Consider the following 27,894-nt stretch of genomic DNA (forward strand, 5'->3'; position numbering starts at 1 on the left):
GTGTCAAAGGCTCAGAGTTGTGATGGACATCAGTGACAAGTAATGTCCCTCAGGAGTCTGTATTGGAATCAATGTTATTTAATATCTTCACTAGTGACAAAGGGATCAAGTGCACCCCCTGCAAGTTTGCAGGTGACACCAAGCTGAGTGGTGCTGTTGGCACATTGGAAGGACTAGATGCCATCCAGAGGGACCTGGACAAGCTCGAGGAATGGGACTCTGGGAATCTCATGTGGTTTAACAAGGCCAAAGGCAAACTGCTGCACCTGGGTGAGGGCAACCACTGGTATCGATCTGGGCTGGGGAATGAACAGCTCAAGAGCAGCCGTACTGAGAAGGACTTGGAGGTGCTGGTGGATGAGACAGTATCCAGGTGCTGCTGGACACAATCCAGCCATGTGCATATGCAGCCCAGAAAGCCAGTTGAATCCTGTGCCACATCAAAAGCAGTGTGGGCAACAGGTTGAGGGAGGAGATTCTGCCCTTCTCTCTGGTGAGACCTCACCTGGAGAGCTGCATCCAGCTCTGGGATTCCTAACATAAGGAAGATGTAGACGTGTTGAAGTGAGTCCAGAGGAGGGCCATGAAGATTGTCTGAAGGGCTGGAGCACATCTCCTGTGAAAACAGCCTGAGATGGTTGGGGTTGTTCAGCCTGGAGTAGAGAAGGCTCCAGGGAGACCTTACAGCACCTTCTAGCACCTAAGGGAGCCTGTGGGAAATCTGGAGAGGGACTTTCTACAAGGGCATGTTGAGATAGAACAAGGGGTAATATTTTTTAATTGAAGAAGGATTGATTTTAGATGAGATGTAAGAAAGGTGGGGCTTTTTGTTTTGTTGGTTTTGGTTTTTTTTACTATGGGGCAGTGAGACCCTGGAACAGGTTGCCCAGAGAAGTGGTAGATGTCCCATCCTGGGAAACATTCAAGATCAGGTTGGACAGGGTTCTGAGCAACCTGATTGAGTTAATCATTGCAGGAGGATTGGACTTGGTGACTTTTAGAAGTCCCTTTGAACCTAAAGTATTCAATGATTCAACTTTTTGAAGTTCCCAACTACCTTTTAACAACTACTAAGTATCTGGAAAGATCAAGATGTTTCCTCATGTGGATGAAATCTTTCTCAGTTAATGCTGTTTTAGTTGTTATTTCAAGGAGGGGGTGATTTTTGTTTATGTTAAAAAACAAGCGCCCCTGTAGTTCTTTGGCATAAACGAAGAAACCTGCAGGTGTTTAGGGATGCGCTTCCTCTCTTACCAGCAAACACATATAATAAGCCTGGTAATTTCTAGCTCCTCCTAGGCTAAGGGAACTGTTGCCCCTTCTGCTCAGGAAGAGGGTAGCAGTGAAGGACCTGGTTGCTGTGTCAGAAAAAGCATCTCCTCTTCCTGCCAAATTTCAAGTCTCAAGGTTTCGTTCAGTTAATTTGTTTTTGAAAACTTTGTACTGTAATTTCAGCCCCCCATATAATGGCAATCACAGTATCTTGTCCTTTTTTATCATTATTTTATTCTTTCACTTTTTTGACAGCCTGTGTTCTCATATGTTCTTTCACCTAGTTAAACTTGGTTTTAGAAGGTGCTTTTAAGATAAATATTGACTCATTCTGCTGAAATTACAGAGTGATATTGATTTTTTTTTTGCCTTTATGCAGATCACATGTGATTTGATACTTGTATATGTTTTTTTTTTTTTCCCTTTGTTTTTTATATTGGCTTCCTGACCTATTATATAAGCATTTTGAGAAACTAGACGGAACTTGAACATTTTACTTTGGGTATTATACCATGGATGGCTATTGTAAACTGCATATTTTTTCTTCAAATAAAATCAAAGATATGATAATGTGTATGTAATTGTCATCCTTAACATCTCAGCCTCTTCTTTCAAGTAGTTAGGTTTTTTCTTTATGTTTTGCAGCAAATGATTTTCTGTTTGTTGTTATATTTCAGAAATCAGCTCACAGTTTTCATGTCTGACTACTGGTATCGGACTCTGATCCTGTGCAAAGAAACTGGAAGCTGCAACTGTTTTGCGACAGCCAACCAGCCTAATGAAGAGAAAGAAGAAGATACAAACCATCAGGTTGTGGTGCCAGATACCATGCAGCTTGTGCAAGATAAGCAGGAGGTGACAGAAATCACGGCAGGTGAGAAAAATACAGCATATTTTGAAACTGTCCTGCTGGCTGCCAGACTGCTAAGAAGAGGACTGATGGCTTCAAGAATTTTAGCAATTGTATCTCGTCTCTAACAATGAGAGTAGGGTAGGGAGCCCTACTGGAATAGCTGAGTATTCACTCAGAGGGGGCTGATGTCACCATGAAAACAAATGTTTAATAGCAGCCAGTGAAAACCTGTACTCGGGAGGACTGATGCTTTTTATAAGAAATTAAAATAATTCCATAAATTAATTGTTTAGCAAAAAATAGCCATCCCAGAGAAACCTGACCTACCTTCCTACAGTTTTAAAATCATAGTTTTGAGAAACTGCTGAGAAGCAAGTAAAAGAATACCTCTGCACCATATCACGTTACTTTTGTTGCTGTGGACCATAGGCAGAAAACTGTAGTGAGTGCTAGCTTACGGTTATTGGGACTAAGATTACTTTTTTTCTTACTGTACCATCTGATCTTATATTTACCTATGCAGGAGGTTGTCACATAGTTCATATATTAATGGAACCTTTGCCTAGTGCAGATGGTCTGTAATTTTATAATTTGATTAGCAGTTGCATCTGATGGCATTTGTTTTTTGTTAACAAATCTTCATTTCATTTTGAAAAATGTTTTTATAAAGCCTCATTAGAAAATACCTAAACATATTTATGCAAACCACTCAAAGTTGGAAAGATGTTCCAAAACTGGAAAGGTGGAATTCACTAAAATACAGTTTTGCATTTAATATACAATTATAAAACAGGATATGACTCCTTTGTCCTAAAAGAAAAACAGCTCATTCTTTCAGCTGGAATGAACTAATGATGTTGCTACTACAGAATGATTCATATTCTGCTCTGACTTAACAGGAAGTAGTGATTACTCTAATCATTCTGCTTTTGTACCAGTGACGTCTCAGCCAGAATGAAATTTCTTTTGAAGGCAGCAAGGAAAGATGCAAAAAAACCCAGCAGTAATTCCAGAGGATGATGTCAGGGTTGATCAGATATGGTTTCTGTGGAAATCAGGCATGTGTATCTAGACTACAAAAGAAAACTGAAGGGAAATCATGCATATTCTGACCTTCTAGTAGAGATCTGTGCTAGTTAAGGAAGAAGGTGAATATCTGCTTGTTTTAATTGTCTTGTTGTCCATAACTATTAGAAAAAGAGCAAGAAAATGTGAACTTCATTCCTGCAGAGAAGATTTAGACTGAATTGGGGCAATTGTTAAACAGACTACTTAAAAAATTTGTGCAGTCTCTAGCTTGTTCTTAATGAAATCTCTAGACAAACCACTGCTAGAGGTGAGCTGGGTGTACTTGATTTCATCTGAGGGCTTTAAGCCAGGCTAAGAGCACTGTGCTTCTGTGGTGGAAGAAGAAACCAACAGGTCCTGGGAAGGCAGGCCTTGGAGGATGAAGTCAGAGGAAAGATAGTTCTGTTTTGTGTCATCTGGAGGGTTTCAAATGGGAAAGTGCTACTTACCCTCCCCAGAATTTCAGGGGAGAGCTGTGTTGAGTTCAGAGTTGTGTGTGTCTTCTCTGCTGAAATGCCAGCGAGTCAATGGTTGACTGGTTCGTCTACAAAGGAAGTTTAGTAAACTGCAGGGATTGAAATGAAAGCAGTGGAGGCAGACCAGGAGCAAAGTGTAGAGATGTACTTCATAGGCATGAGACTGCCTAGAATAGCCTGCACACACTTCACTGTGCTAATTTCATCTTTTAGCTGTAGCTGCTGCCCTTCTGTCACTGTAGTGTTTGTGGAAGGGACGTGAGGTTTAGCGAAAGAAGTTCTTGGTTATATTCCTGTCTGGCATGACAGCTGAATTACAAGCCATTAATTGAAACTGCAAAGCACCTGATGATACTCTCTATCCCTGGAAAAAGTGGGATGTAGTTTTCAAAAAAAGGTCTGTTTGTTTTCTTTTGACTTGAAGACAACAGTGTGTAGACTGGGAAAGGAGCTTTCCCAGAACTAGGCAGAGACTATATGAGAAACTTGGTGGCAGATAAATTTCTGCTAAAGTTCATAAACTTTAAAGCTAAATGAAGTATGAAAGCTTTTCTGTGCCATAATTATACTGTTGTTGCTAGTATTGAGGACTGAATGAATCATTGTTTGTGGACATTTTATTGGGTTTTGATTTTTAACAAATCATTGCTCTTAATTAATGCAATTTGTATGTTAAGATTTTCTCACTTTATCAAGGGACTGCAAAAATGAATCTGCTCTGAAAAGAACTACAGTGGCATAACTTTGTGAACATCTAAAATAAGAAGACGTTTTTCTCTAGTTTTAATACTTATTCAAATATTTATTTCAAGAAAATAAGCAAGTATTTTTTCTGTTGGTAAAGGGATCCATAGTGCCTTGCTCTGTGAAGCTAATCCTTTTAGTCTTGTAGTGGGAAAAAGGCAGAAAGAGAGATGCTGCCATGGAAGATAATGTTGGAGTCCTCTCCCTTGTCTATTTTTGACTTCTGAAAGCAAATGTCTCCCATGCAGACTAATAATACTGTATGATGGAGAGCATCTTTCTGCTCTTATTTAAACCATATGTTGCTGTTGCTGAAGTTTTAATTCCCTCTCCCTCCCCAGGAACTCATCTGCTGTGCTATTGATACTATATTAACAGCAATATTTTACTGCAGTGTCTTCCTAGAAGTTACAATTAAGATCAGGTCTTCATTGTGTCTCTAAGTTTGCACACAGAGAGAAGATACTGCATCTTGAAAGCTTTAAGGGTTGAGCTTGAAAGCATGCAGAATTCAGCTTGAGGCAGTGAGATGGAAGCTTAATAACATCAGCCCAACTTGTGTGTACTTTTGCCTCAATTTACCCGATTTTTGGCATTTTTGCATCTGAAATTACAAGGCAGCTGAACAGACAGCAAAGTGACTGTGATGTGCCAATTCTAACACTTGTAATAGTGCTGCAAAACACAATATCAGCTGTTGCACTCACAGGCACTTGAAATGCTCATCTGTTACACTCGTGCTCTTTGAAAGAAATGTGCACGGTACCATCTCAAAGTGTTAAATTGCATTGTTTTCCATACATAAACACCATTTTAGGTACTGCACAATGGCATTACTGAAGGTGACAGTTTTAACTGAATTATATACAGCTGCAACATCACTGCACAGGATGCTCAGGTTACATTATCAAGGCCACTGATGACTCATCAGCTGCATCAGAAGGGGGAAAAACCAACATTTCTCTTAAACACTTGTACCTCTGGTAACTTCAGTTATACTCAGAGCCCACAGTATAACTTCAGCTACATTACTTCCACTAGTCAGAACTGTATGAATACAAGATTTCAAAAGTAATGTACAATGGAAACATTGTAGGTATTCATTGTTACAATAATTATACTGTTTCAAATTAGGTGACTTTTCAGAAAAACAATAGTTAATTCTGTTTGGATTGAGTCCTTTCTGTTCCTTGATAGTGTACAAAGACAATCTTTAAAAATCTTAATGACAAACTAAGAAACTCAAAACTATCTCTTAGTTTTATTGGTGATTTTATTGGTAGCTAGAAGAGTTCCACTGCATTTTTTGGGGAGAAATCTTTCATTTATGCAATATATTTAGAAAGTTCCTTTATTCTTGGAGCTGTTTTATATTCTCCAAGAAGCTTTATCAGGTTCAATGTCTTAATAGAATTTTAATTTTAATTGGCAAAGTTGTACATTACAACATGCTTCCAATAACAACTTGATGAAAAGTTTCTTTTCAGGGGATAACTTTTAAACTAGATTAATATAGCTAGAAGGTATATGTGAAAACTGAGGCTATGAGTATCACACTAAGTATTTTTATGAGGTTGTTTGTGTACACAAAAATCCCAACTAAAATGTCAAGACCAAAATTTGTGAGGCAGTTGGAGATTTCCTCTTTGTTAAAATTCCAAATGCAGCTACAAGACCGCTTTGTTTCATGGCTGTGACACCAGTGTACTGTCATCTGATTAACGCTGGTACGTCTTCCATGGAAGGAAGATGGCATTACAGACTTCTCAGTCTGTCGTGCAGGTGCTAAATAGCCCTTGACCTTTTCTACCTTTAAATACAAGCCAACTAGGGCAGGAGTCTCTAAGCTATAATACACAAGCCACTTAGTGATACACGGTCCAGCACGTAGCTGGGAGCTATTGTTATCCCTGGTGGCATCTGCCATAATGCTCAAGGAGAGGGAACCTGGGATTTGTTTTCTTTTTTTATGAACATTGATCTGGGCTCAACATAATTTTTTGGCAGAAAAGGCTATTTGTTTTGCTGTGCACTTTTCTTCGTCTGCTTGGTGTCAGTGGGTTGTCCTTTAAAGACTGGTTCTGTTTTGCTGTGGAGCTTTTAAGAAAATCCATGTAGAGCATTCTGTTTGGTACTAGTGTTTTGATTGATGTGAAGTGCATGTCCAAGTAAGATACAGCAGATATTATGTGTACAGTGTTAGCATTTCCCATTGCTGATGGCTGTTTCCTTATAAATGTGTTTACAAGCCTGTTCCCTTACTGGCTGCTGTAGGACTGGTACCAGTTTCAGCATGTGTGTGTGAGCCAGTGTTTTTATGTGTTAGCTAAAGGAGCAGCTTTTTATTAAAACTGAGTTTCCGCTGAGGGAATGTGGCAAATTCTTATGAGCTTTATTCCTCAAAATGAGACATGTTTAAAGCTAATTGGAATAATCTATCTAACAACATGGAAAAGAAAACCTTTGCATGGTAAACCTCTCTGTGTTGTGTTGCTGCTTTGAGTAATAGAGCGGTGAAATCCAGTCTGATTAAAATCAGTAGGAATCTTGTCAGGATTTTCATCTTAAGACTTCTAAGCTATACAAGTTAACCACCCTCTTAAATGAAATTGATATTAAACATCTTACTCTAATTCCTTATTTCCTGGGAATTACAGCAGATATGGAATATATAAAAATAACTTCTTGTTCAGTTCAAGAAGTCAGAGTGGGAAAGCTTCACTAGTGTAAAAAGGTATAAAATGAGCTACACAGAGGTAGTTTGGTAATGTCAGGGCTAAAATTCAGTGTGTGTATATGTGTGTGCATCTATCTATCTATCTTTGTAATTAAGTGGCACACTTGATGGATTTTCAGTTCAGCTGCTGCTTGCTGAAAATAACATTTTCAGGAAATGGTCCTGCCTGAAATTGCTCTTAGCCTTTATCAAAGGCATGAAAGCATTTTTAATTTTTTCTTCAAAGTTTTTTGAACTCTGTTGAGAAATATTTCAGAGATGTCGCAAGCACCATGTGCCACAGTGGCATATACATCACAACTTTTAATGGTATTGGAAATATCTTTGCTGCATTGTTACACTTCTATTTCTTCCCCTGTTTTCTGTTATAATGAGCAGCCTGGACACAGCATTTGCTATTCTTCCCTTTCTATTCTCCCATTTCCTAGAGAGTGATTTGCTTTTCAGAAAGAGTTTTGCTGGAGTTCCTTGTAAGCTGGATATTGCATGAACTTTGGAGGTATAGCTGGAGATCTGTCAGCCTGACTGCCTTCATCTCTCTGTGCTTGGAGAGCTTCTTGCCAAGGGAGAGGCAGACACCAATCATCTGTACAAAGCAGCAAGGACTTTTTAAGATAAAGTTGAGGGAAACTATACCTGCTTTGTTCTGTGTGGTGCTCAAAACACTTCCACGGTAAGATGTGATGAATGCAAACTGAAATTTGGAATTTCCTCAAGTAGTGGCATTTTTATGAGACATAGGGAGGTGTGAAATTATTCCCTACCGACATTAAACCAGTGAAAGTTAATACAACTTTCTTGGCTTTATATATTTTAATGTTATGTGGTTATAGGTGTTCTTTGGTTTATAATCTATTTGAAATGTATAGCCAGATGGAAATCAGAATGGAAAGCAGTAACATTTAGTTTATTATGAAAATTCCTAGCTTTTGTCATGCTTCTGAATGTAGTGAATCTTTCTCTTTTTATTTAAACCATGCTTTGCTTTTCAGATATTCTCAGTGCAGGATGAAGCAATAGATGCTTGCTGAAACTAAAGCAGGAAAGATTTGTCACTTCTGTTTAGTCCCTGACATGAGTACCTTTGTGCTTTTGGTGCCTCAGGTGGCCCCAAAGAAATTGGAAAAGTGCCTAAGCAGCAGTATAATTGAAATTCAGGAGGGGTTACATGTCTAACCTGCTTAGGCATTCTGTAAATCCCATTTTCCTGCATCTGTAGGCAGTGGATATCTTTGTAAATCTGCTTGATTATAATAACTAAACAGAAAAAACCCAAACTCTATATTAGAAACTGGCTTATTCTTCTGCAAGGGCAGGCTGCTTTCTGGATTTGGCACTTGCTCCTCAGGCTGGGAACATGGGGAAGTTGTGAATGTAAATGTTAGGTCTTGGATAGGTGCAATAGAGACCATCTGAGTGACAAGGTCTCACATGCTTAATATCATTTCAGCATCATCTACATATCTGTAGGGTAAAATGTGGGGTTATATAGACTCACTGGCTTCCAGCTGGACTGTTTGTGCTGGACCATTTGTCATGGAAATGAATTGCTTTGCCTCAGTTCTAGCCAATACCCAGATTAGGTGTTGAGTTCAGTTGTTGCCTCTGGCGCTGAGGAATTACTCAGGGCTGTTTCATGCAAATGCACAGATTTTCTGGGGCTAATCAATGCACTCTCTTTTAGTGTTTAGGAAGTCAAACCCTCATTACAGCGGCGGAGGGAACTTTGGTAACAGAAAGAGTTGAGAATAATGAAATAAAATATTGAAGTTTCTTTTCAACTCCAGTTTTGCTTTCTGCTATAGCTGGAAGCAATTTAAGTTGTTTAGTGAGAAGCTTTATTTTCTCAGCTCAGTTTATCATACCTGCTTAAGCCTATTTGTTGGTCATAGGGGGCATTAGAAAAATTGTGATTCTTTAAAGTTATTTGTTGCACATAATTAGATTATTGTAGTCTTCAAATGTCATCTAAACTAATTACTGAACAGACATATATTTTCCATTGATATTGCTGAACAACTCTGTACAGAGAAGACAGAAGTAAATTTGATGTATCTGGAGTCTGTTAGTTAAAATTCTCTGCTGTCAAATTTGTGCAACCTGTTTTGTAAAGACTTACCTGGGGAAATACACATTTTACTAAGTGTGTGGAGGAAGGAGGGGAAGGCCTTTTGGTATTCCTGTGAGATGTGTCACTTCCATCCAAAAATCATCTTGGGGAAAAACAGCTACACTGAAAATGATGGATTCAGTGGAAAATAAGCCCCCTGGGATTAACTGCTGCCAAGGAAACATGGCCAAAAGGTGAAGGTTTTGGGGAAAACACATTAGTGGTGCTTCTGCTGAGGTTTCTTTGAGGTAGGCAGCAAGTCCTTGAAAACCAGGCAGTCTTGCCAGCAGCTGGTTTCCAGTGTGCAGGTGTGCAGATACATGCATGAGGCCAGGTGTTTGCAGAGAACGTATTAGGGACCTCTGTAATGCCGTCAGGAATTGCTAAAAAACCCAGTTGAAACAAGGCTGGTGGGCCTAGAAGCAGAGTCAGCTCTTAAGTCCTGGAGTCCTCTTTGTTAGCATTCTTTGTGTTGAGGACAGATTTTTTTCTAGGCAAGATACTAGCAGTCTCTTTTTCCATATAGACAGGGCTTGCAGTCAGAGGAGTAGGGAGAAAAATATGGAAAAATGCCACATTACACATGTCTGCTTTTGTACTTTTTACCCCGCCCTACTATTGCTTCTTTTGAGAAACAACTCATTTTAGAACACAGACTGTATGTTCTGGAACCATACTGTGGATTGAAATTTGCTCTCTTTGTGTGCTGTACTGTGCCTCTGTGTTGTTCCAGAGCAGAGCAATGGTCTGATGTGGTGTATTGTGTACCTGGGCATACTTCATTGCACAAAAATGGGCCTGTGCCTGCCCATTTTACTGTTGCAAAACATGTTTACATAAGAAGGCTGTCACTAAGATGATAGAAGGTATCAAAATGACATCCGTGTGTGCAGCTGGCACAAGTCCCAAATGGAGCAGTTGGGTTGTTTTCCTGGTTTACCGACTGGTGGGGCTCCAGCAGCGCTGCTGGACTTTTGTTCCCTGCACTGCAAAGGAAGAGGCTCCCCAGCAGCATGTGGAAGAACAGTACCAATGTTGGAAGCATTTAGGTGTTTTAAGTCTGAGAGGGCGTAATTCCTTCAGTAGTTTTTCTGATGAGGGTCAAGCTACCTCATCATGGGTTCTCTTGCATTTGTCCAGAGCTGCTCTCATTCTTGAGAAGGCTGCCTGCAGTCTGGTGTGTGTAGTGCTCTTGAGCTGCTTCGTGTGCCCTGCACACACCTTGTTTGGCTTCTCAAGTGGCAGGGTAGTCAGCTTCATGCAGAAGGGGTACAAAGGCATTGGAGTTCCAAACATATGTCCTAGCAAAGTGAGTGGAGCACCAGAAAAAGAGTGCTCTCCAGTTTCTTCCTCAGCCTGGAGGTCTGGGTGAATGCTCAGTCTGGCTGCTGAGCTCTTTCTGGGTGAAGACACTGTATTGAAGAATTGAAGCATCACTAGACCAGAGGGGATGGTAGCAAGGGGAAACTTGGTTTGCTGCTGACTGGGGCCCCAACTTGTAAAAGGAGAGTCTTGAGTTTTTCTCAGTTTCCAGTAGCATTTATACTTCTAATAAATAATCATTTGTGATGCACAGTGAGTGCTTAGAGCAGAGATCCTGTTCTCATCTGATTGCATTTTAAAAGAGGGAATTGTGTAGATGTCAAAATCCAGGTAAGAGCTGTGATTGTGAACCCTGATCACAGTGTGTGCCTTTCATCAGGCAGGTGGAACACCAATCCCTGCAGAAGGACACCAACAAGGATGAAGCTGAGCTTGCCCCACTGTCATTTCCTTTTGATTGCTTAGATGAGCATGTCAGAAATAGGGATTGTCCTGTGCTCCTTTCACAAGGCTCCAGTTATAGTGTTGTAGTTAGGGAATTTAGACCCCACTAGGTTCTATTGTGAAAGGCAAATACTGGGTGTTATTAGGCCAAAATTCTTTGGAATCCTTGTTCTGAGCATTTATTAGATTCACATGTGTCCATCTTGTTCTTTGTGAAGTTTTGAAGAACTTCTTCTTGGTCTGGTCTGGTTGGTTTTTAGTCATTGCTGTTTGGTTGGTATCAGTTTGGTGGGGTTAGCTTTATGTATTTATTTTGTAAGTCTGTGTAATTGTTAAACAAAGAGGAAAAACAGATTTAAAGACCAAAAAGGTTCATAATAAAACTCTTCATTGCATGAACTTGAAGAATATCTGAATACTTTTACTGGCAGAATTCTTGTCAACTGGTTCTGTTAGCCCAATGTATCTAGTATTCCTAACTGTAACATGTTATTTATCATATGTATGTGTCATTATGTAATATGTCATTTCCAAAGGGCAACCAGGAGTCAGTGCTATCCTTCTCTCCATCTTTCTGTTGGGTTTGTTTTCCTTTTGGAGAGGTGAAGAGAGAGCAAATGTGTATTTAAAAGTTTTGTTCATTTTTGGTTTCACAGTGACTGCCAAAGTGATGCCAAAGTATCCGGAAATAGATATTGTAAGTATTATAAGCTACTGTGCCTGGCCCTTTAATCTCTTTTAAGAAATTGTATCTTGCCTTTCTGTGCCCAGTAGATGTTGCTGTTGATTCAGTAACACTGAAAGAGGACAAGTAGAAGAATGGTTTGGGAGCTCAGAAGATTTTTGTAAATATTCCAGTATCTTATTCAGAGGAAAGGGTCTACTTTAAAAAAAAAAAAAAAAAATGCAGTGCCCATATTTTAATGTGTATATATTGGCCTTCCAATCTGTAGCATAAATGAGAAGTATTGTGTGTATAACTCAGTTACTGGTTTAATGTCCTGTGGAAAATCTGCATTGAAAGTAGGTTTTCTACCTTTCATCTCCATAATGGTTTTACTAAGTATTTGTGTTTATATTCTCATCCTAAGAAGCACAAATCATACCAGTCATGGTGATATCTCTGTAGCATGGTACAATTTTGCAAAGCTATGCTGTATGATCAGAATGGGCATTCCTGTAGCCTCTCCCAAGTCAGCATTTTTTCATGGAAGCTGGAGCCTTGCCAAGTTGTTAGAGCACTTTTTGGGGTGAAAACCCATTGCTCAGGGTGGGTTCTGCACACTTTTGTTGAAGGAGACAAAGCAAGGGAGGTAGGTCACTTTTGGAGAGGAGCATGGAGGAGATAAAGAAGAAAACATTTAAAGGTGCTCTTTACTGTTCGGTAAGGTCATGTGTAGGGGAAGTTTTTTAAAATTATTTTTTAATGCAGTCTGGTCTTCTAACAGAGTTTGAGAAGTAGCTTGTTATTGAGGCCAAAAAACTGTGTGAATAAAATACTGAGTAGACAGGCTCACTGCTGAATTTTCATGCCCTGGTATATGGGAAAACACCTGCAGCTGCTGGTTTCCGTGGTAACAAGTTCACTGCAAAAGCTAAATGCACTGCACTAAGCCCGTCAATTGTACTGCATTTGAGGAGAGTTTAACATGCACACTTGGACCTTTTGATACGTGAGTTTCTCAAATGCTGTGTCATTTATGCTGTTCTCACATAAAATACCTGATTAACGGAGATGTGCGACATGCTTTGGATTTTGGACAAAACTACAAAAAAGGTTGGTATTTACAAGTCTAAACATGGGCTGTGTACATATGTGTTAATATTTCCTTACAGCATCTTGTTTTCTGAACACTTTTAAAGTCTTGCCTTTTAAAGCTCAGTGCTATTGCTTGCATATTGTTGCAGTCTTAACTGGTTTTTGGAGTTGGAGATCAAAGAGCTGCTGAAATGAATTGCTAGTACATATGCCATATAATAGAATTTGGCAGGACACTGGTTTTATTTTTCTAAGTAATTCAATATGGGATACATGTATATGTTCTCGCAGATGAGTATTTTTGCTCTGACTGGAAGGAGTATGATTTCATATATTGTGTGAGAAGATTTTAGTGATGCTTATGATTAGCTTCAACTGTTTGAGCCAAAAAAATCTATGGAACAGTGTGGCTGTGTAATTATATCAGAAAGAATTAATTTACAACTTGTATTGTTGTACTTTAAGAAAGAGAAACTCTGTTAAGCAAGTATTGTTAAAGAGTTGAATTGTTTTTCAGCAAATATGTTTAGCATAGCTTCATGTGTGTACCTGGATCACAAGTACATGAAGTAGAAGTCATATTTGCGACTGCCCTTCTGTTTGTAAAGGGGTTTCCTGTATATATTGGGAAAATAGCATATAGTACTAAGACTAGGCAGTATAAAAAACTACAACACATGGTGACAAAACCTTGTCTGTAGCTTGTCAAATAATACAGACATCTGGCAGTGACTCTATGGTGGGATTGCTTTCTAAAATAGACTTTAAAATATTTCATGAACTCCTTTTCTTTTCTAAAAGGAGGCAGCATGAAATTACATTCACATGAAATTATGTACAAGTTTAGTCACTGGACCCTTTGCATTTGGGGTCTTATTCATGAGTATTAAACAACCTTTGAATCTGAGACCTTACTGTGTTTCCCCCACAGATAATATGGAATGTCATTAATGAGGTATATCTTTTTCCAGAGCTCTCTCTAGAAAAGACTTGAAGTTTTCATGGGCTTTCTTTTATTGCTATTTGCTTTGGGTGCTCTAAGTTATTAATATTGCATTAGAATTGTGCTCTGTGTGTACAAACTGAGTCTATTGGGGGATTGAGGAGGTGGGGAGAGCAGGCAGATACTGTCTTTTACATGAGAAACTAGTCTTTAGTTTTAAATACTCCCTTGCAAATGTCAGGGGAGAAGAAAAGGGACAAAAGGAGAGTGAAATAACTATTTGTATGTTGCAGTTATTCATGTTCTGTCTTCTGAATCCTATCATACCCCTTCTTGTTGCCTTTACACTTTGAAAAATGTAGACAGCAAAAATATTTTTTCTATTGTAGAGCAAACAGTTTTAGTTACTTGAACAGCATGCTGCCTCATTCCATGAAAGCAATAAAAGTCAAACCGTCTAAAACTACTCCGCTTGAGAGCTCTTGGCTTGCAACCCACTGCAGTACTGGTAATTACAAGATATCCCATTTGCACATACATGTGACAGTGAAGAGAAATCTGATACTTAGATGGAATAGAATAACAATTTATACAGGTAACTTTGTGCTATGGAAAGCTTTTGGATACTTAAATAATCTCTGAGTTCTGTATGTAATGACATAATTTCAAACATTATTTGTTACATTGTTTATGGTTATGCATTTCTTTGGTTTTACAAAATAGGGCCTTCCAGACTAAGTTACTTAATGGTTTTTGCTTTTGTAACAGGGGATGCTAGCAATGACAGATCCAACCATGCTAAGAACTACAGATGCAAAAGTGATTATTTCCTTAATGCCTGTCTTGTCTTTTCTCTAAAGGGTTGGTTGAGATCTTGAAGGGAGTAAATGGGTCTTAGGGGGTGCTAATGCAGATCAGTCTCTAGGGGCTGAACAGACTTTTCCTTTCATGTGTGTTGGTCTTGGTAGAGCTGAAGTTTCACGTCAGGCCTTCCATAGTATCTGGTGTCCTTAAGCCTCTTCTTTATGCTGCCCTTTGGAATTCTGCTTTTAATTACATTTCATAATGCTAACCTCCCTGTTCTTCCTGCTTCTTGTCTGTGCTCTGCTGATGCAGTGACAGTGTTCAACCCTGAAAATGTTCTTCGTCTTGGGTACTACACAAGTAGGAATGGTAAAGAGGATCAAAGAGTTCTTCTTCAGGCATTCAGACTTTGCCATGGCACCGATGTTTTGAGGCACTGGGAGGGAGCTGGCAGCTGAAGGAGTAACTTTTACAGCCTGTTGAAACTGATCTTGTAAAGAGAAGAACGCTGAAGGCAAAATTTTGCAGAAAAACAACTGAAGCATTTGAGAAATGGCAAGAATGCAAAAGCTGAAATTTTGTGGAAATCTCACTTCAGACGTTAAGATCTTATAAAGTGTGACATGGCTCAATGAAAACAGATACAGTGAAAGAGCAGCATGATTACAAAGCAACTGTTGAAGATATTTTGATTGCACTTCTTGATGCATCCTGGATGCATCAATTACCAATGACTTTCTGCAGCTGACCTGACAGCACCTGGGTAGGGTTAGAAACAAATGTCTCCTGAGCTGGAATAGGAAATGGTGTACTGTACTCTGGGGATGAGTCTCTCTCTGAGCATGTCCCTCTGCGTTAATCTTTGTGGATTTATGGGCCAACTCTTGATCATGGTTGTGATTTTTTTTTTTTTTTAAAGTATCTAGTAATTTTAAAGCTTAAATTATTTGAAAGTGAATCCCATGAAACCTCTTACATGTAATAGACAGTTTATCAAAAAGCACTTAATTTTACTGCATTTTTAAGTAAGTGCAAAACCCCCTGACTGTGGTCATTCAAGAAAACTAATGGTTGTACTTCCATAAGCCTATTGAAGTAAAAATTCAGTCTTTCTGTTTCAAGAAAGCATAAAATGGTTGTTTGGATAGGACTTACAATATAAAGAAATCTATATGACATTTTTCTTTCTGACAGTTTTACCATAATGCTGCAGAGTAACTATAAACTGAAGAGCAGTCATTTCCCCTCACCTACTGAGGGTTTTGTGCAGACCATCTCCCAGGAAAGATCAATTTAATTTGGCTTGTTTGAGAAGTACCATATTCCATGAAGAACATTGAATGGAAAATAAAGGGGATCTGAAAGTATTCACTGTTTTATATCCTAATAAAAAAAAACACAGCACAACAAATTATTGTAAATTGAATATAGTGATTTTTGTTTGTCAAGAAATGAAAAAGTTGTAATTGTTTGCAAAACATTTTTTAGAGACATTTTTTTCCTTACCTGGAATCTTCTGCCACTTTTGATGGTATCTGCTGTATTAAGCATCCACCAACAAACAAAAAGAAAATAATGCTACTCTATTTACTGAGGATTGTTTGCATTAAAATAGGTAGGGCAATTGGTCTGTTAAGGAAACAGTGAGAGAAGTTTTCAAGCTCTGTTGTGAAGAACACAACAGCATCATTGCAGGACCTGTGATGAGTGTGAGCATTCTGCAGCAAGACTGAGATCTTGTTTGGGGTGTGGCCTCTATGGCTGCAGGTGAAATACCCTTGTGGTTGTTGGAAATTATTTTCCTATTTCTAGATGTTTTTTGAGACTTCTTAAATTTTCCTGGTTTGCATTAAAGGAAAGCCAAGTCCTTTAAGAGTGCTTGAGGTGCATTCCAGGAGGGAGACCAGCACCCAGTGTGGAATGGTAAGCAGCCTTGGGGCAGCACATCTGCCAGAGGTGGGCAGCTCAGCCAGACCAGCCACAGACTGATGTTCCCATGTCCTCAGTGCATTCCCTGAGCATTGCACTACTTCCTTTTATAAAAAGGGAAAAGCTTTCTGTCACCTTAAGCTCCACTGAATGCTACTTTTTAAGATGTACAAGTAGAAAAGGGCAGTGAAATTTTAAGATACCTCCAGGGATGTCTTTAAAAATCTGTGTAGATGTGGCACTTAGGGACACGGTTTAGCAGTGGACTTGGCAGTGCTGCGTTAATGGTCGGACTCAATGATCTTAAAGGTCTTTTCCAACCTAATGGTTCTGTGATTTTAAAAAAGTTCCAAATTAAAGTTGACATCCTTCTACTGTGTCCTTTATCTGTGATAAAATTTGTCAGCCTGTTCCTCAGGGGTAAGCACTTCAGTTTTATTCTGTGTAATCAAATTGAATGGTCCTGGAAATACCCTACTTTTTTATTCTGAATACTTTTTATTTCGTTGATTGTATGTAAAATTAACAACTGTATGTGGCAGTTAAATATCACTTTTTGTTACAGAGAAATTTCCTGAGTGTTTTAAATCAATCCTGACTTGAATGGTAGACCTGCTGAACTTTTATGTGTGCAGCTTGTTCTTTTGAAATAGGGATTTTTACAAAGTAGGGCATGTAATAAAATTTATTTTTAATACTCCAAATCTGAACACACACATATAATTTGATTTAAAGCCTAATACTTTTTAGGAGACCTCAAAGATTTGAGCTCTAAAAAAATGTTGGACAGACTCTTATTTGGAATAAATTGATTTTATGACCCCTTATCCAGCATTTCCTTTGACAAGAAAATCACCCAACAGAAGACAAAAGGTGTGTTTTCTGGATCCATTTAATTTCAGCAGTTACATAATACTAAGTCTGTGGAAGAATATTACTGTGGCATCTCTGCATCTATACTTTACCATCTGTTTAATTCTCATGGTGCCAGTAGCTGATCTTCTAAAACCAGAGCTCCTTGACATCCACTATTTTATTTTTCTACATTTTAAGTACTGTGGTTTCAGTCCTTTAGGGGTTGGAGTATTTTCCCCAGTGAGGCCTTTCCTTTAACTATACATACATGTGGAAGTGCCCCAATGAAGGAAATAACAGTGATGCTTAATTTCTTTCCATATTAGTCCTTTTTGCAGCAAGTTCATTCCCTGCTCACCTTTAAGCTTCCTGTTGTTGGTCTTCCTAACTTCCTACACAAAGTACTTCCTTCATCTATAAAGATAACGCAGTAAACTTAGAAAGGAAGGGTCTTATTTGGGACTGCATTGGCAAAAGCCAACATTCATTCATTCATTTACTGCCATGCCTGCTTTTAGAGGCGTGCAGCTGTGGGCACATCTGGATAGTTTAGCTCCTCAGACTGAAGAAGAATGAAAGACTGGAACACCCCTCAGCTGGAGCAGGGGCAACTGGAGGTGTTAAATTAAATAAACTCTTTCAAGGCTGTTGGCTCTGCAGTGATTACTTAATCCCATGTGGCAAAAAAGGACAAAGAAGAAATCTGAATGAAGCACTTACAAAGAAACTTGGTACTCTTTAGAAACACAGCAAACCAGTAGATGAGATTCAAATGATATTTCATCCAAGCAAGGGAGGCTGGGGAAAAAGAAGGCCCTGCCTGTTATGCTAGGAAGTATTGAAACCTGTGATTGGGTCAATCATTTTAAGTTAATTCAGGCTGAGGAGCCTAACTACAAAACTTCACAGAAGTATGAAGAATGCTGCTCTAGCATGAAGCCTCAACACAGGTTGTAGAAGAAACTAAATATGGAAAGTCAGTAACTAAATTAAGCTTTAAGAACTAATCTTGATGTATTTGTTTCTTTGTGTTTGGTTTTTTGTTGGTTTTTTTTAAGGAGAGGCTAGATTGCAATTGCTGGGGGAGGAAGCAAGCTGTTTGGGGACGTATGGGGAGCTAGATTGTAGCAAGATTGGGCTATATTGGAGAAGAGGCAATCCCACAGAGATGAGTATGTTGCATTTCATCTATCTTTTACTACTACTCAGCCATGGGCTTGAGCAATAATGGAAAAGGAAGGGGAGCGTGAAGCTTTTCCCCTACTGCTAAGTACTTGATCTGGGTGTCACCTCAGCCTCTGGGAGTATCACACATCCCCAATGGGGAACCTGGAGAGCAGCTGCTAGGACATCTTCTGTATGGCACTTACTTTCTCAAAGGAAAATTTATTGAGGTTGAGAAGGCACTGAGGACTTGAGGAAGATTTGGTAAAATAACATATAAATTAAACAAGGCCTAATTTTGATGGAATTATTCTGTTAACTGTCCTTGCACATCTGAAAGCTTCTTTAGTCTGTGTTCCTGTATGAATGAACCTTACCCATACTCTGGCTTCGTATGAGTGTCAAATTTGTAAGAAGAAAACTTTTGATTTTTTGTTTCCCCTTCTTCCTCTATGTATTTCCTAAGTTCTCTGTATTCCTTAAGATTGTGAATGTAGGAACAATTTTCTCCTTGTGAAAGAGTGAGGTGTTGCCAAAACCAGAATACTGCCATCTCTGCTTATGAATCCCAGTTTCAAATCCCAGATGCTTTACATAATAAAGCCTAACTGGGCTGATTACCAAGAGAACTCAGTCATTCAGGGAAATAAAAGGGAAAAATCCCTTTTCTTCATGAAGGAAGAACTCATGCCAAGAGGAGGTTGAAATGTTAAAAATGCATTTTCTGTTTGGATCTTTCATATCAACTGTCCTGTTTCCCTTTTCTTTCCCTTTTATTTAAGGCTGGGGATCAGTATCGCTCTTGTGCAGTGGGTGTATGTGGCAGTTTTTTGTAGGACCTGAGAGGATTTAACTTTGTGAAAACCACATTCAATGGGTTTCTTCCCTCTCTGCAGGAGCCCAGCTTAGGTAAGTCTCCCTGGCTATGTTTGCAGTGTCTTTAGAGAGCAGTGGTGACAGGGATGCTGTAGCTTCACTGCTCACACAGTCTATATATAGAGTTTTATGGTGTTGGGGCCATCCAGAAAAGAGCGTGCAGAGTTGGCTGCCTGATGTTGGCCATGTGGTATCACTAGAAAGCGGTATGGGATGTTTGGCAGGGGATTCAGCTGCACAGGCACAACCATCCATATGCTCTGCCTGTTCCCTTTGCTGCAAGCGATGCAGTAGGGCATCCAATGCAGCCGTGCAAAGCAGCCTGGCAGCCTCTGTGTGTTTCCATTTCTTGTAGTCCTGCTTTAAATCAGTACATAATCTTTCTTCTGCTGCAGCTGCTCTTTGGCTTGTAGAGAAACTAAGTTCCTATGGGTTAAACTGGAAGCCCTCTTGTGGATTAGTAATTGATTGAAAAATAAGAAATAGTTCCTTTAGGTGGTCTGTTTTCGCTGCATGGAGGAGGAGTTACTGGTGGAGAAAACGCAGGGATTTCTGCAGGGGTTCCAGCTATTCAACATAATTCTAAATGAACTGTAAATAGAAAGAAAGCATGGAAAATTTGCAAATATGTGAAAATATTTATTCCAAATAGTAAAATTCAGTGCTGAGTGCACACTGTTGGAGGATAAAGTGGTGGTGCTAAGCGAGTGATCAGTAGAGAAGGTGAGGTTAATTGTTTGTACAAGCATGAGGTGAGAAAAGAAAATGCTGTTCTGTAAGCTAAGAATTTGCCCTCACTGAGAGACCTTGACTGGCTGTGGGTAGCTCCCTGAAAACAGCAGCAGCTCCGTTGGCATTCAGTGTTGGTCCGAAAGGCAAACAAAACATTACAAACTGCTGAGAGTGAAACTGAGAACAACAAAATCCTTATGTCACACAAAATCCTTATGTCATTGAGTAATCTCAGCTGTGCCTACTTCTGGAGTACCATGTCCAGTTTTGTTCCCTTTGTTAGAGTAGAATTAGTGTACGTGGAAGAGGTGAAGGCAGTCGGAGGAATGGAGTTGCTTTTATACAAATAGGAACTAATTAGTGTAGGAAATTTTCTGTCTGGAAAACAGGCAATTGGAGGAGACATAATATCACCTACAGTGGCAGTCTGTATAGTCATGAATGGCTTGGGGATGTGAAAAGAGAGTGTTTATTTCCTGCTGTTTTCTTTTTTTTGGTTGTTTTTTTTTTTTCCCACTGCTTCACAAAAGAGAAACTGGGGCACTCAGAAAACTTTCAGGAAGGTAGTTTAAACAAAAACAGTTTTCCACACAGCACGTAATTAAATTTTGGAACTCACTGATGGCCGATGTTATGGAGATCAGTGTAAAGTTAGCAGAGAAATCTTTAGGTATATTGTTGAAAGTATCTTTTGCTCTAGAAAAACTCATTACATGATTATGTGTTAATGACTTTTGGTTACCGGTTTGGTTCCCCCATGTGAGTGGACAGCTGTGTGTTACTTCTGGAACACTTTCAAAATAGCCACAATTTCTTGAAAAACTAGGTAATCCTATTTGGGTGAAACTGTTTGGAAATAAAAGATGTGTGATGTTGCTGTGTTTGAACATGATTTGCTGAAGACTACAGCCAAAACCAGAGCAAAGTGGAGAACTGAAGGAAAAGATAATGTTGTTGAGGCTTTTAAATCCAGTAGAAGTTCAGGAAAAAGTCAATACAAATCAGGCCAAATATTACACCCGGGCAGCCATGGAAATCAATTGATTGAATTCTGTAATATATTTGCTCCTTGCTTATTATCTTTACAGTTTCACTGAAAGAAATAGGAGTACAGACCATTTGACAAAAAGAAGTTTCCAGTGCATTTTAAACTTGTGAGACAGGACTGAAAGGCTGTGTACTCCTCAAATTTCTGTATGAATTCCTTTGTTGCAGCAGGGCCTTGCCTGGGACTAGTGAAGATATTTTGCTAAAGGTAATACATTAGCAGAAGGTAAAAATCAGAATTCTAGAAGCAGCTTGAATTTTTAATTAAATAATTCAAAACAATCATATTTTACCTGAAAAATGACAACATTTCCTATTGTATTTACAGACTCTCACTGTTAGAACTGAGCATCTGTCCTTTTACTATCAAATTTTAATTAAGCATAAGATGTGTGGGACTGAAGTAGCATGTTTAATTCCATAACATGGTTGACATGATGATATGCAGGGGTGTGGGGATCAAGTAAAAACTTCGAAAGAGTGAAAACTGCAGTAGCTCTTCCCTGAGTTATAGTGATGTTATATTTTCAGGACTGTTTTGATTCCTTAGGTAGCTCACAGTCAGATACTGGTCTGATTCACGTTGTAAGAAAGCTCAGTTGGGTCTTTCTGTTAAGAGTTGATTTTAATTAGTTTAAGGTCTGTTTCTTTAGTCTGACTCAAGGTTGTTCATGAAACCATGGATGATCCTGTTTCAAACTAGCAGAGATCATAATCCCACATTTGGTTAAGTATCTTGAAAATACTCTCTGTTCCATTCAGTAGAGAAGCTGTGCCAAAGCTTCTTACTCAGGAAGACAAGGCTGCCTGATTTCCATGAATGAACATGATCAAACAAGTACATGATTACAAATAACCCAATTCTAAGTAAACTAACTTTCAACCCATCTAACTAAACCTTTCACGTGGATGCTTTGCTCATGCCTTGCATGCTTGGAATTTGTTTGAAGGTGTAGAAAGTATATATAAAGTGGCAGTGTTGGTGTAACTGAGGTTTAACTAACATATTTGGGTTCTCCATTCATTTTGCACAAGTATAAATTATTATGTGCTTGTGATTCTGAAACTTGACTGGTTGATGTGGTAAAATTCTTCACTACATTTTTATCTTCCTTTTCATTGGTTATTTCACTGAGAAACTCCACGGAAAGATGGACCTTTGATATACAGGAAACTTAAGCAGTCTGCTGATTCTTCAAGGAAAATACGAAATTACTGTTGAATTGAGGCAGGATACTCAGGGAAAGCTGGGATTGAACTAGCATCTTCCCTTGCAGTAGGTGCTTACAAATGAATACATTTGCTGCACTTCTTGCTGCACCAGGAAATAGTGTAATCTTACAAGTGAAATTTGCTATTCTGCATGTGCAAAAATGCCTCAGGCCTTTAACTTGCTCCGTAACAAATCCCATGGACTATCTGACATCTGGAGTTCTCCCTGGGCTGACTGTGGATGCAATATGGTCACACAGCCTTTGTTTCAAAATGAGCCTCATCTATCCAAGTGCACCTGCAGACTTGCACACTTTTCTCATTCGTTTGTTCCTCCTGGTTCACCCCCAGAATGGCCAAGCCTGGCCTGGTAATCATGGCTTTGCTGCCCATCATTTGTTCTTTTCTAAATGCAGTCTCAAATGACAGTCACATAAACAAAATACTTTTTGCATACAAAGTTCCTACAAATCCTGTTTTTCAGTGGTTATAATTTGTTATGGAAAAGCTTGACTGAAGACTTAATTTTGTCTTTTCTATTAAGATTGAAATGGAAACATATAAGGCTCTAGTCATATATAATACATGGAGCTGCTGTAGGCCATACTTTGAGTGGAAATAATGTAAATTAATGTAGTAAATGAATTATCTAAATTAATTTCATTGGCAGAGGAAGCCCAGATAGTTTGATGGGTCCTCTTAAAAACTTTTTTTTTAGTTCATGTCCTCTCTAATGGTATTGTTGAGAGTTATGAACAAATCATCATAGGTGTCCACTTATTTTCCTAGGAAGGGCTGCTGCTTTTACCTGCTGTATGCAATCTGTAGAAAAGAATCTTCATCTTAAATAACATAGCACAGTCTTCTTAAACATAAAGAAGAACATCCCTTTTTTCTTTTAGCCATGGATAATTTGTTTATTTTTGTGGTTAAAAAATAAGAGGAAATAGATAAAACCAATAGGAGGATTAGAAGAGTGGGAGAATTCAACTGACCATTAGCAAAAACGTGACAACAATGAGATTTCGTAGGCATCAAGATGATCTTAAAAAAGAAGTGTTAAAAGTGTCATAGTTTCAAACTTGTAAAACAGTCTGTATAAAAGTACTGAAAACCAATTGTGAGGAGTTGTATAGAGAAGCATTGTACTGCTTTCAGTCTTGAAGGTTTTCCTGCGTCCCTAAAAGTTTTCCAGTGGTACTGTGCCCTCTTTGGTAAATGGAAGTTTACTGGTTATGAGGTTTGGTTTTCCTGGCTGCCTTCTGCAGCAGTTCTGTTGTGTATGCTCCATACACCTTGTGGGGTCCACGGAGCCCGGCTCCAAAACCCCTTTGCCTTAGGTGGGAATACAGTTGCTGTGGAAATACCAATTTCGCAGAGTTATAAGACTGCTGTGGCACAACATTTAAGCAAACTCCTCCTAAGAGTCCAGAAGACAGCTGTGTTTAAAGGAAATTCGACAGCGTTTAAAGGAAATTCGAAGTCCTCAGCCTTCAAAAATGACCATTCCAAACCGAACGTGAGGCCGTCCTGCGGGCTGGTGAGAGCGGGATCTCCTTGGCGTTGTCAGTGGGAAGGCATTTGCCTTCCAAGCTGCTCACCCTGACAGCAAACTGGCAGGAAGGTGGGGGAGCCCCGGCTCACGTGAGTGAGGATGGGGCGTTCTGCGAGCTCCGGCTGCTCCCGCGGGATGCAGCGCAGCCCTTCCCAGCGCCGGCCATACGTCGGCTCCTCAGCGCTTCGCATCAACCCTGGCGTGTGAGGACTCCACTGCGGGCAAGCCCACACGCGGCAGAGGGGAGAGAAGTTCTGAGCGGTCCTGCTGTCATTAACATTCCCGGCTCTGGCTGCCAGCAGCGCCCGCCTCACCCAGGCTCTGCCAGCAGGGAACGTGGGCTCCTGCCTCCCTTTGTGCCGAGGGGATCCGTGCCGAGCGATTAAAATGCAGGGCTGCGAAGCACTGCTGTAGTGGGCTGGCTTGGGTTTTTTTTTTTCCCCCTGCCTCCTTTAATCCTTGAGCAGGGGGGGCATGTTTGCTGTGGATTCTTTTTGTTTTATCTGAGAATGAGATGCTGGCTGAAAATTGAAGAAATGGCCCTAGAAGAATTGATGCAAAGATTAAATGCGGTTTCCCAGTGCGCTGGTAGGAGGAGCTGCTGGTCTTAAATAACGTGTTGTGTGGATGCTGTTAGGGATTTTGTAGGATTTACAGAAAATCCTGGCAATCTGACTAGCTTTCTTTATGCATGCTCTCATTAATAGGAAAGAAAACATGACGAGTTTTTGTCAGCAGGTTAAACTTTTGTTGATATTAACACTAATTAAAATTTTTTAGTGCTTAGATATTCCTAAAGCATGCTTTAGAGCATCATCTTGAGTAGTTTTGGGTAGCTGTTAGCCCAGTCATATACTCTAAATGGGTCTTGATTCCCTTTTTATCTGACTCGGCTGTACCTAAATTGGGGGAATTACAGATTTGTCTAGTGAAACAGGTCTAATATGAAGCAATGAAAAGCTCAGCTAACTGTAAGCAGTGCAAGCCAGTATTTTGGGTGGATATAAATTGCACTTTCATGAGAATGAAGAGTTGCCTGAATTAATTGTGGTAAATGTAGTTTTACACCTGTATGGGTAAAAAACTAGAGCAGATCTGCTAAAACAGTTTTAACGCTGTAGAAAGATTATGACAATTTCTGAGATTCTTTTATTTGTTGAAAATGTAAATGCTTGTGTGTTCAAAACTAGAGCTAAGAAGCAGTGCATGATAATGTGATCTTTGATTAGATCTAGGAATGTTTTCCTGGCTATTGCTTATGCAGAATGTGAACATATTTCAGAATAAAAAGTTGCCTGGAAAGACAAGAGAGGTGGTTTTTGCATCCTTTGAAACTGTTTGGTTTGCCCTTTATTCTTGGTTGACAGATTACAAAGTCTTGCATCTTCTTGTCATGTGAGGCAAAACAGTGATTTGAAAATACAGAATATATAAGGTATTATTCATTGCAGTATCAAAATTTGGAATTTATCTTCCTGTTTTCCTAGTCCTCTATTTCTTAAGGGTGACTTTCTCATCTTTTTCAATTTCCGTGGGGTGGAAGGAGATAATTAGCAAGATGGCTGATGCTGTAGTCTGATGAACACATAGATTAAATGACAAATATGGAATGAACAGATCAGCTGCCTCTGTTTTCTTGGATAGGGAAAAAAGGTATTTTACCTTCTCGATAACATTTTTCTGGGGGAGAAATGAGATTGGATCTGACAAGAACAAGCATTAATTTACAAGTAAAGGTCACATACACACTATTTTCTCCTTTCTTTTTTTTCCTATTGATTATCTTCCTATTTTCAAAACGTCTTTATTAAATGTCTGGGTATTTGTTTCATTTTCTGTTTTGATTTTTTTAATAAGAAAGCCAGTCTGATATTTTCTAGGGCATACTGTCTATTGCAGTTTATTTTAGCAATTTGTACATTACTTTTTCCACTCCCATGAAAATGTTGATCTCGCTTTTTTGAGGCAAGATAAATTTTACGAATGTATGGTGGATTTGGTTGGGAATGTGAGAGCCTTTTCTTCCTGAACTGAAGGAGAGGGAGCCTCCAGAGTGGGAGGTTTGCCTGTGACACCGCCTGTCTCTCAGCTGTGCAGCTGCAGGTACACTGTGACCTTCATGTAAGCCACCAGCAGCTCTGAATGCTGTTTTCATACTTGCTGGTAGCTCTGACCATGTGCTGGTATTTAGCTTGTTAAACTTGCATATTTAAAGGGAAAAAAAAAAAAAAAAAAAAGAGCGAGAGAAAAGGCAGCCTTTACTTTACAGCCAGTTTCATGTTCATGTGGTTTAGCTGGTCCCTCTCCTCCCCCTTCTCCCCTTCTCTTTCTTCCTCTCCATTATAATCCTTGTGTGGGTATTCTCAGGCCAAAGGCAGCACTTTTCTATAGCCAGTGGTTGTATTTACAGGTGAATGTTTCAGGTTTCCTTTTCCTTCATCCCCTCCCTCCCTTGTTGCTTTCAGGTTGCTTCGACTATTTCTCTGTCGCCGTCTCCCATGCTTGGGCTGTACACTGTCCTTGGGTCAAACTATCCTCTGTCTGGCTTCACAGCAGTTCTGTTGATTCAGAAACCTTTTGTAAACAAAGATTTCCTTAACAGCCCAAGATCATGTTCAGACTTTTTCAATAGCTCCCTGCTCAGGAGTAATTGAAATGCAGAGGTTACCCTGGCTTCCCCCTGGTGCAGCTGTCCACAGGCATCAAGGAATTTTCTCCTTTGTAGGATTCTAGGTAAAAAAAAAACAAAACCAAAAAACTGTTTTTCCTTAGCTTGTATTTTTTTTTCTGAATTATACTGTAGGCAGGCTGAGATTTATCCCAGGTAGTTTTAAGCTTTTGAGTCAGAAGAGGAATTCTCCTAAAATCCTTGTGCACTGAACAGAGAGAAGGGGGCATGTTAAGAAGGAAAGTCCTTCCACCTTCTGAGGTGCACTGGTCTTTCCTGTGACTGGATCAGGGGGCCAGGAAGCCTGGAGTAGCTCAGCTCCTAACCTAGCATCTCCCAATGCCTGAGGTTAGGAATGATAGGTCTGGGTGTGTCCGTAATCTTTCACTGTTCTACCACAACAGCCTTTATGCCTCTGGCTGCTTTCCCGCTGGCAAGTCCCCTGTGTCGGTCTGGCACTCACACAACCTTTCTGGGCTACTCATCCCTCACTGCCACACCAGCACTTGCCTTAGCAGTCCTGCTCCCTCTTCTTTGGCCAAATTCTGATTTACTCACATTCCCTGCCCCCATGGTACATTACTGACCTCTCCTTACTCTCTTATGAATGTGTGATCCTCTCACTGGATCCCTTGAGTGCCTTCCTCTGCCACATTTCACAAATCCGGACAGCTTTCTCCGGCAAAGCTTTGGTTGATTATTTCTCATCTTCCTCACCTTCACCTTATCCTCCAACACGTGTCTTCTACTTCTGAACATACTTAGCTACCAAAATCATGCTCCCTAGTTTAATATTATCATCTGCTTCATATTCATGCTCTGACTCCCGTTCCACAGTTCAAAATAACGTTGCACCCTACCCTTTTCCAACAGCTATAAAGATTGTTCCCATGGCATTTTCTTTTATTTTTTGCCAGATCCACTCCTCAGTCTTCCCAGCCACTTTCCTTCTATCAAATGGCCACCTGGACTTGGATGACCAGACTATTTGTTTTTGCTGTTCTCATATAAATCCGTAAAATAAGGCAGAAATTATTTAAAGAAATTCTCTGGGTCTAGTTTTTTTGGTTTTTTTAAAATTTATTTTCCATTAGAATTGTGGGGTTATTTCAGAAAAAAACTGTGACATTATTATTGATGCTAAAAAAAATCCTATTTTTGTCCATGTTTATTGTTTTGATGGATAATGGCATAATTTCTGTTCATTTGGACATAGCTTTTACTTTTCTTCTTCTTTTTCAGTTGTTGCTTTGTTAAATTCAACGCTCTTCCACGAATTTCTGTTTATGGGCAGAGCCTCCTCTCCCCATGGAACAGTAGCTC

At 39.5% G+C, this 27,894-nt stretch overlaps 1 protein-coding gene across 7 annotated transcripts in view; it reads left to right on the plus strand.

The window, feature by feature from the left end:
• Window positions 1-27,894, plus strand: part of MCF2L (MCF.2 cell line derived transforming sequence like) — a 157,821-nt gene that overhangs the window by 8,687 nt on the left and 121,240 nt on the right. For 3 of the 7 annotated variants that reach the window (XR_011148329.1, XM_069004363.1, XM_069004295.1), the window contains exon 2: window positions 1,950-2,146. Coding sequence is in view for 5 of the 7 variants with exons in the window: in XM_069004363.1 (XP_068860464.1) it covers window positions 1,969-2,146 (178 nt within the window). In the remaining 2 variants the exon portion in view is untranslated. Of the gene's footprint in view, window positions 1-1,758; window positions 1,846-1,949; window positions 2,147-11,683; window positions 11,725-24,405; window positions 24,492-27,894 lie in introns of those variants that run through there. The other 4 variants (XM_069004304.1, XM_069004335.1, XM_069004372.1 and 1 more) reach the window with 4 other exon arrangements.

Source organism: Aphelocoma coerulescens, chromosome 1 (assembly GCF_041296385.1).
Source record: "Aphelocoma coerulescens isolate FSJ_1873_10779 chromosome 1, UR_Acoe_1.0, whole genome shotgun sequence".
NCBI classification, from domain to species: Eukaryota; Metazoa; Chordata; class Aves; order Passeriformes; family Corvidae; genus Aphelocoma; species Aphelocoma coerulescens.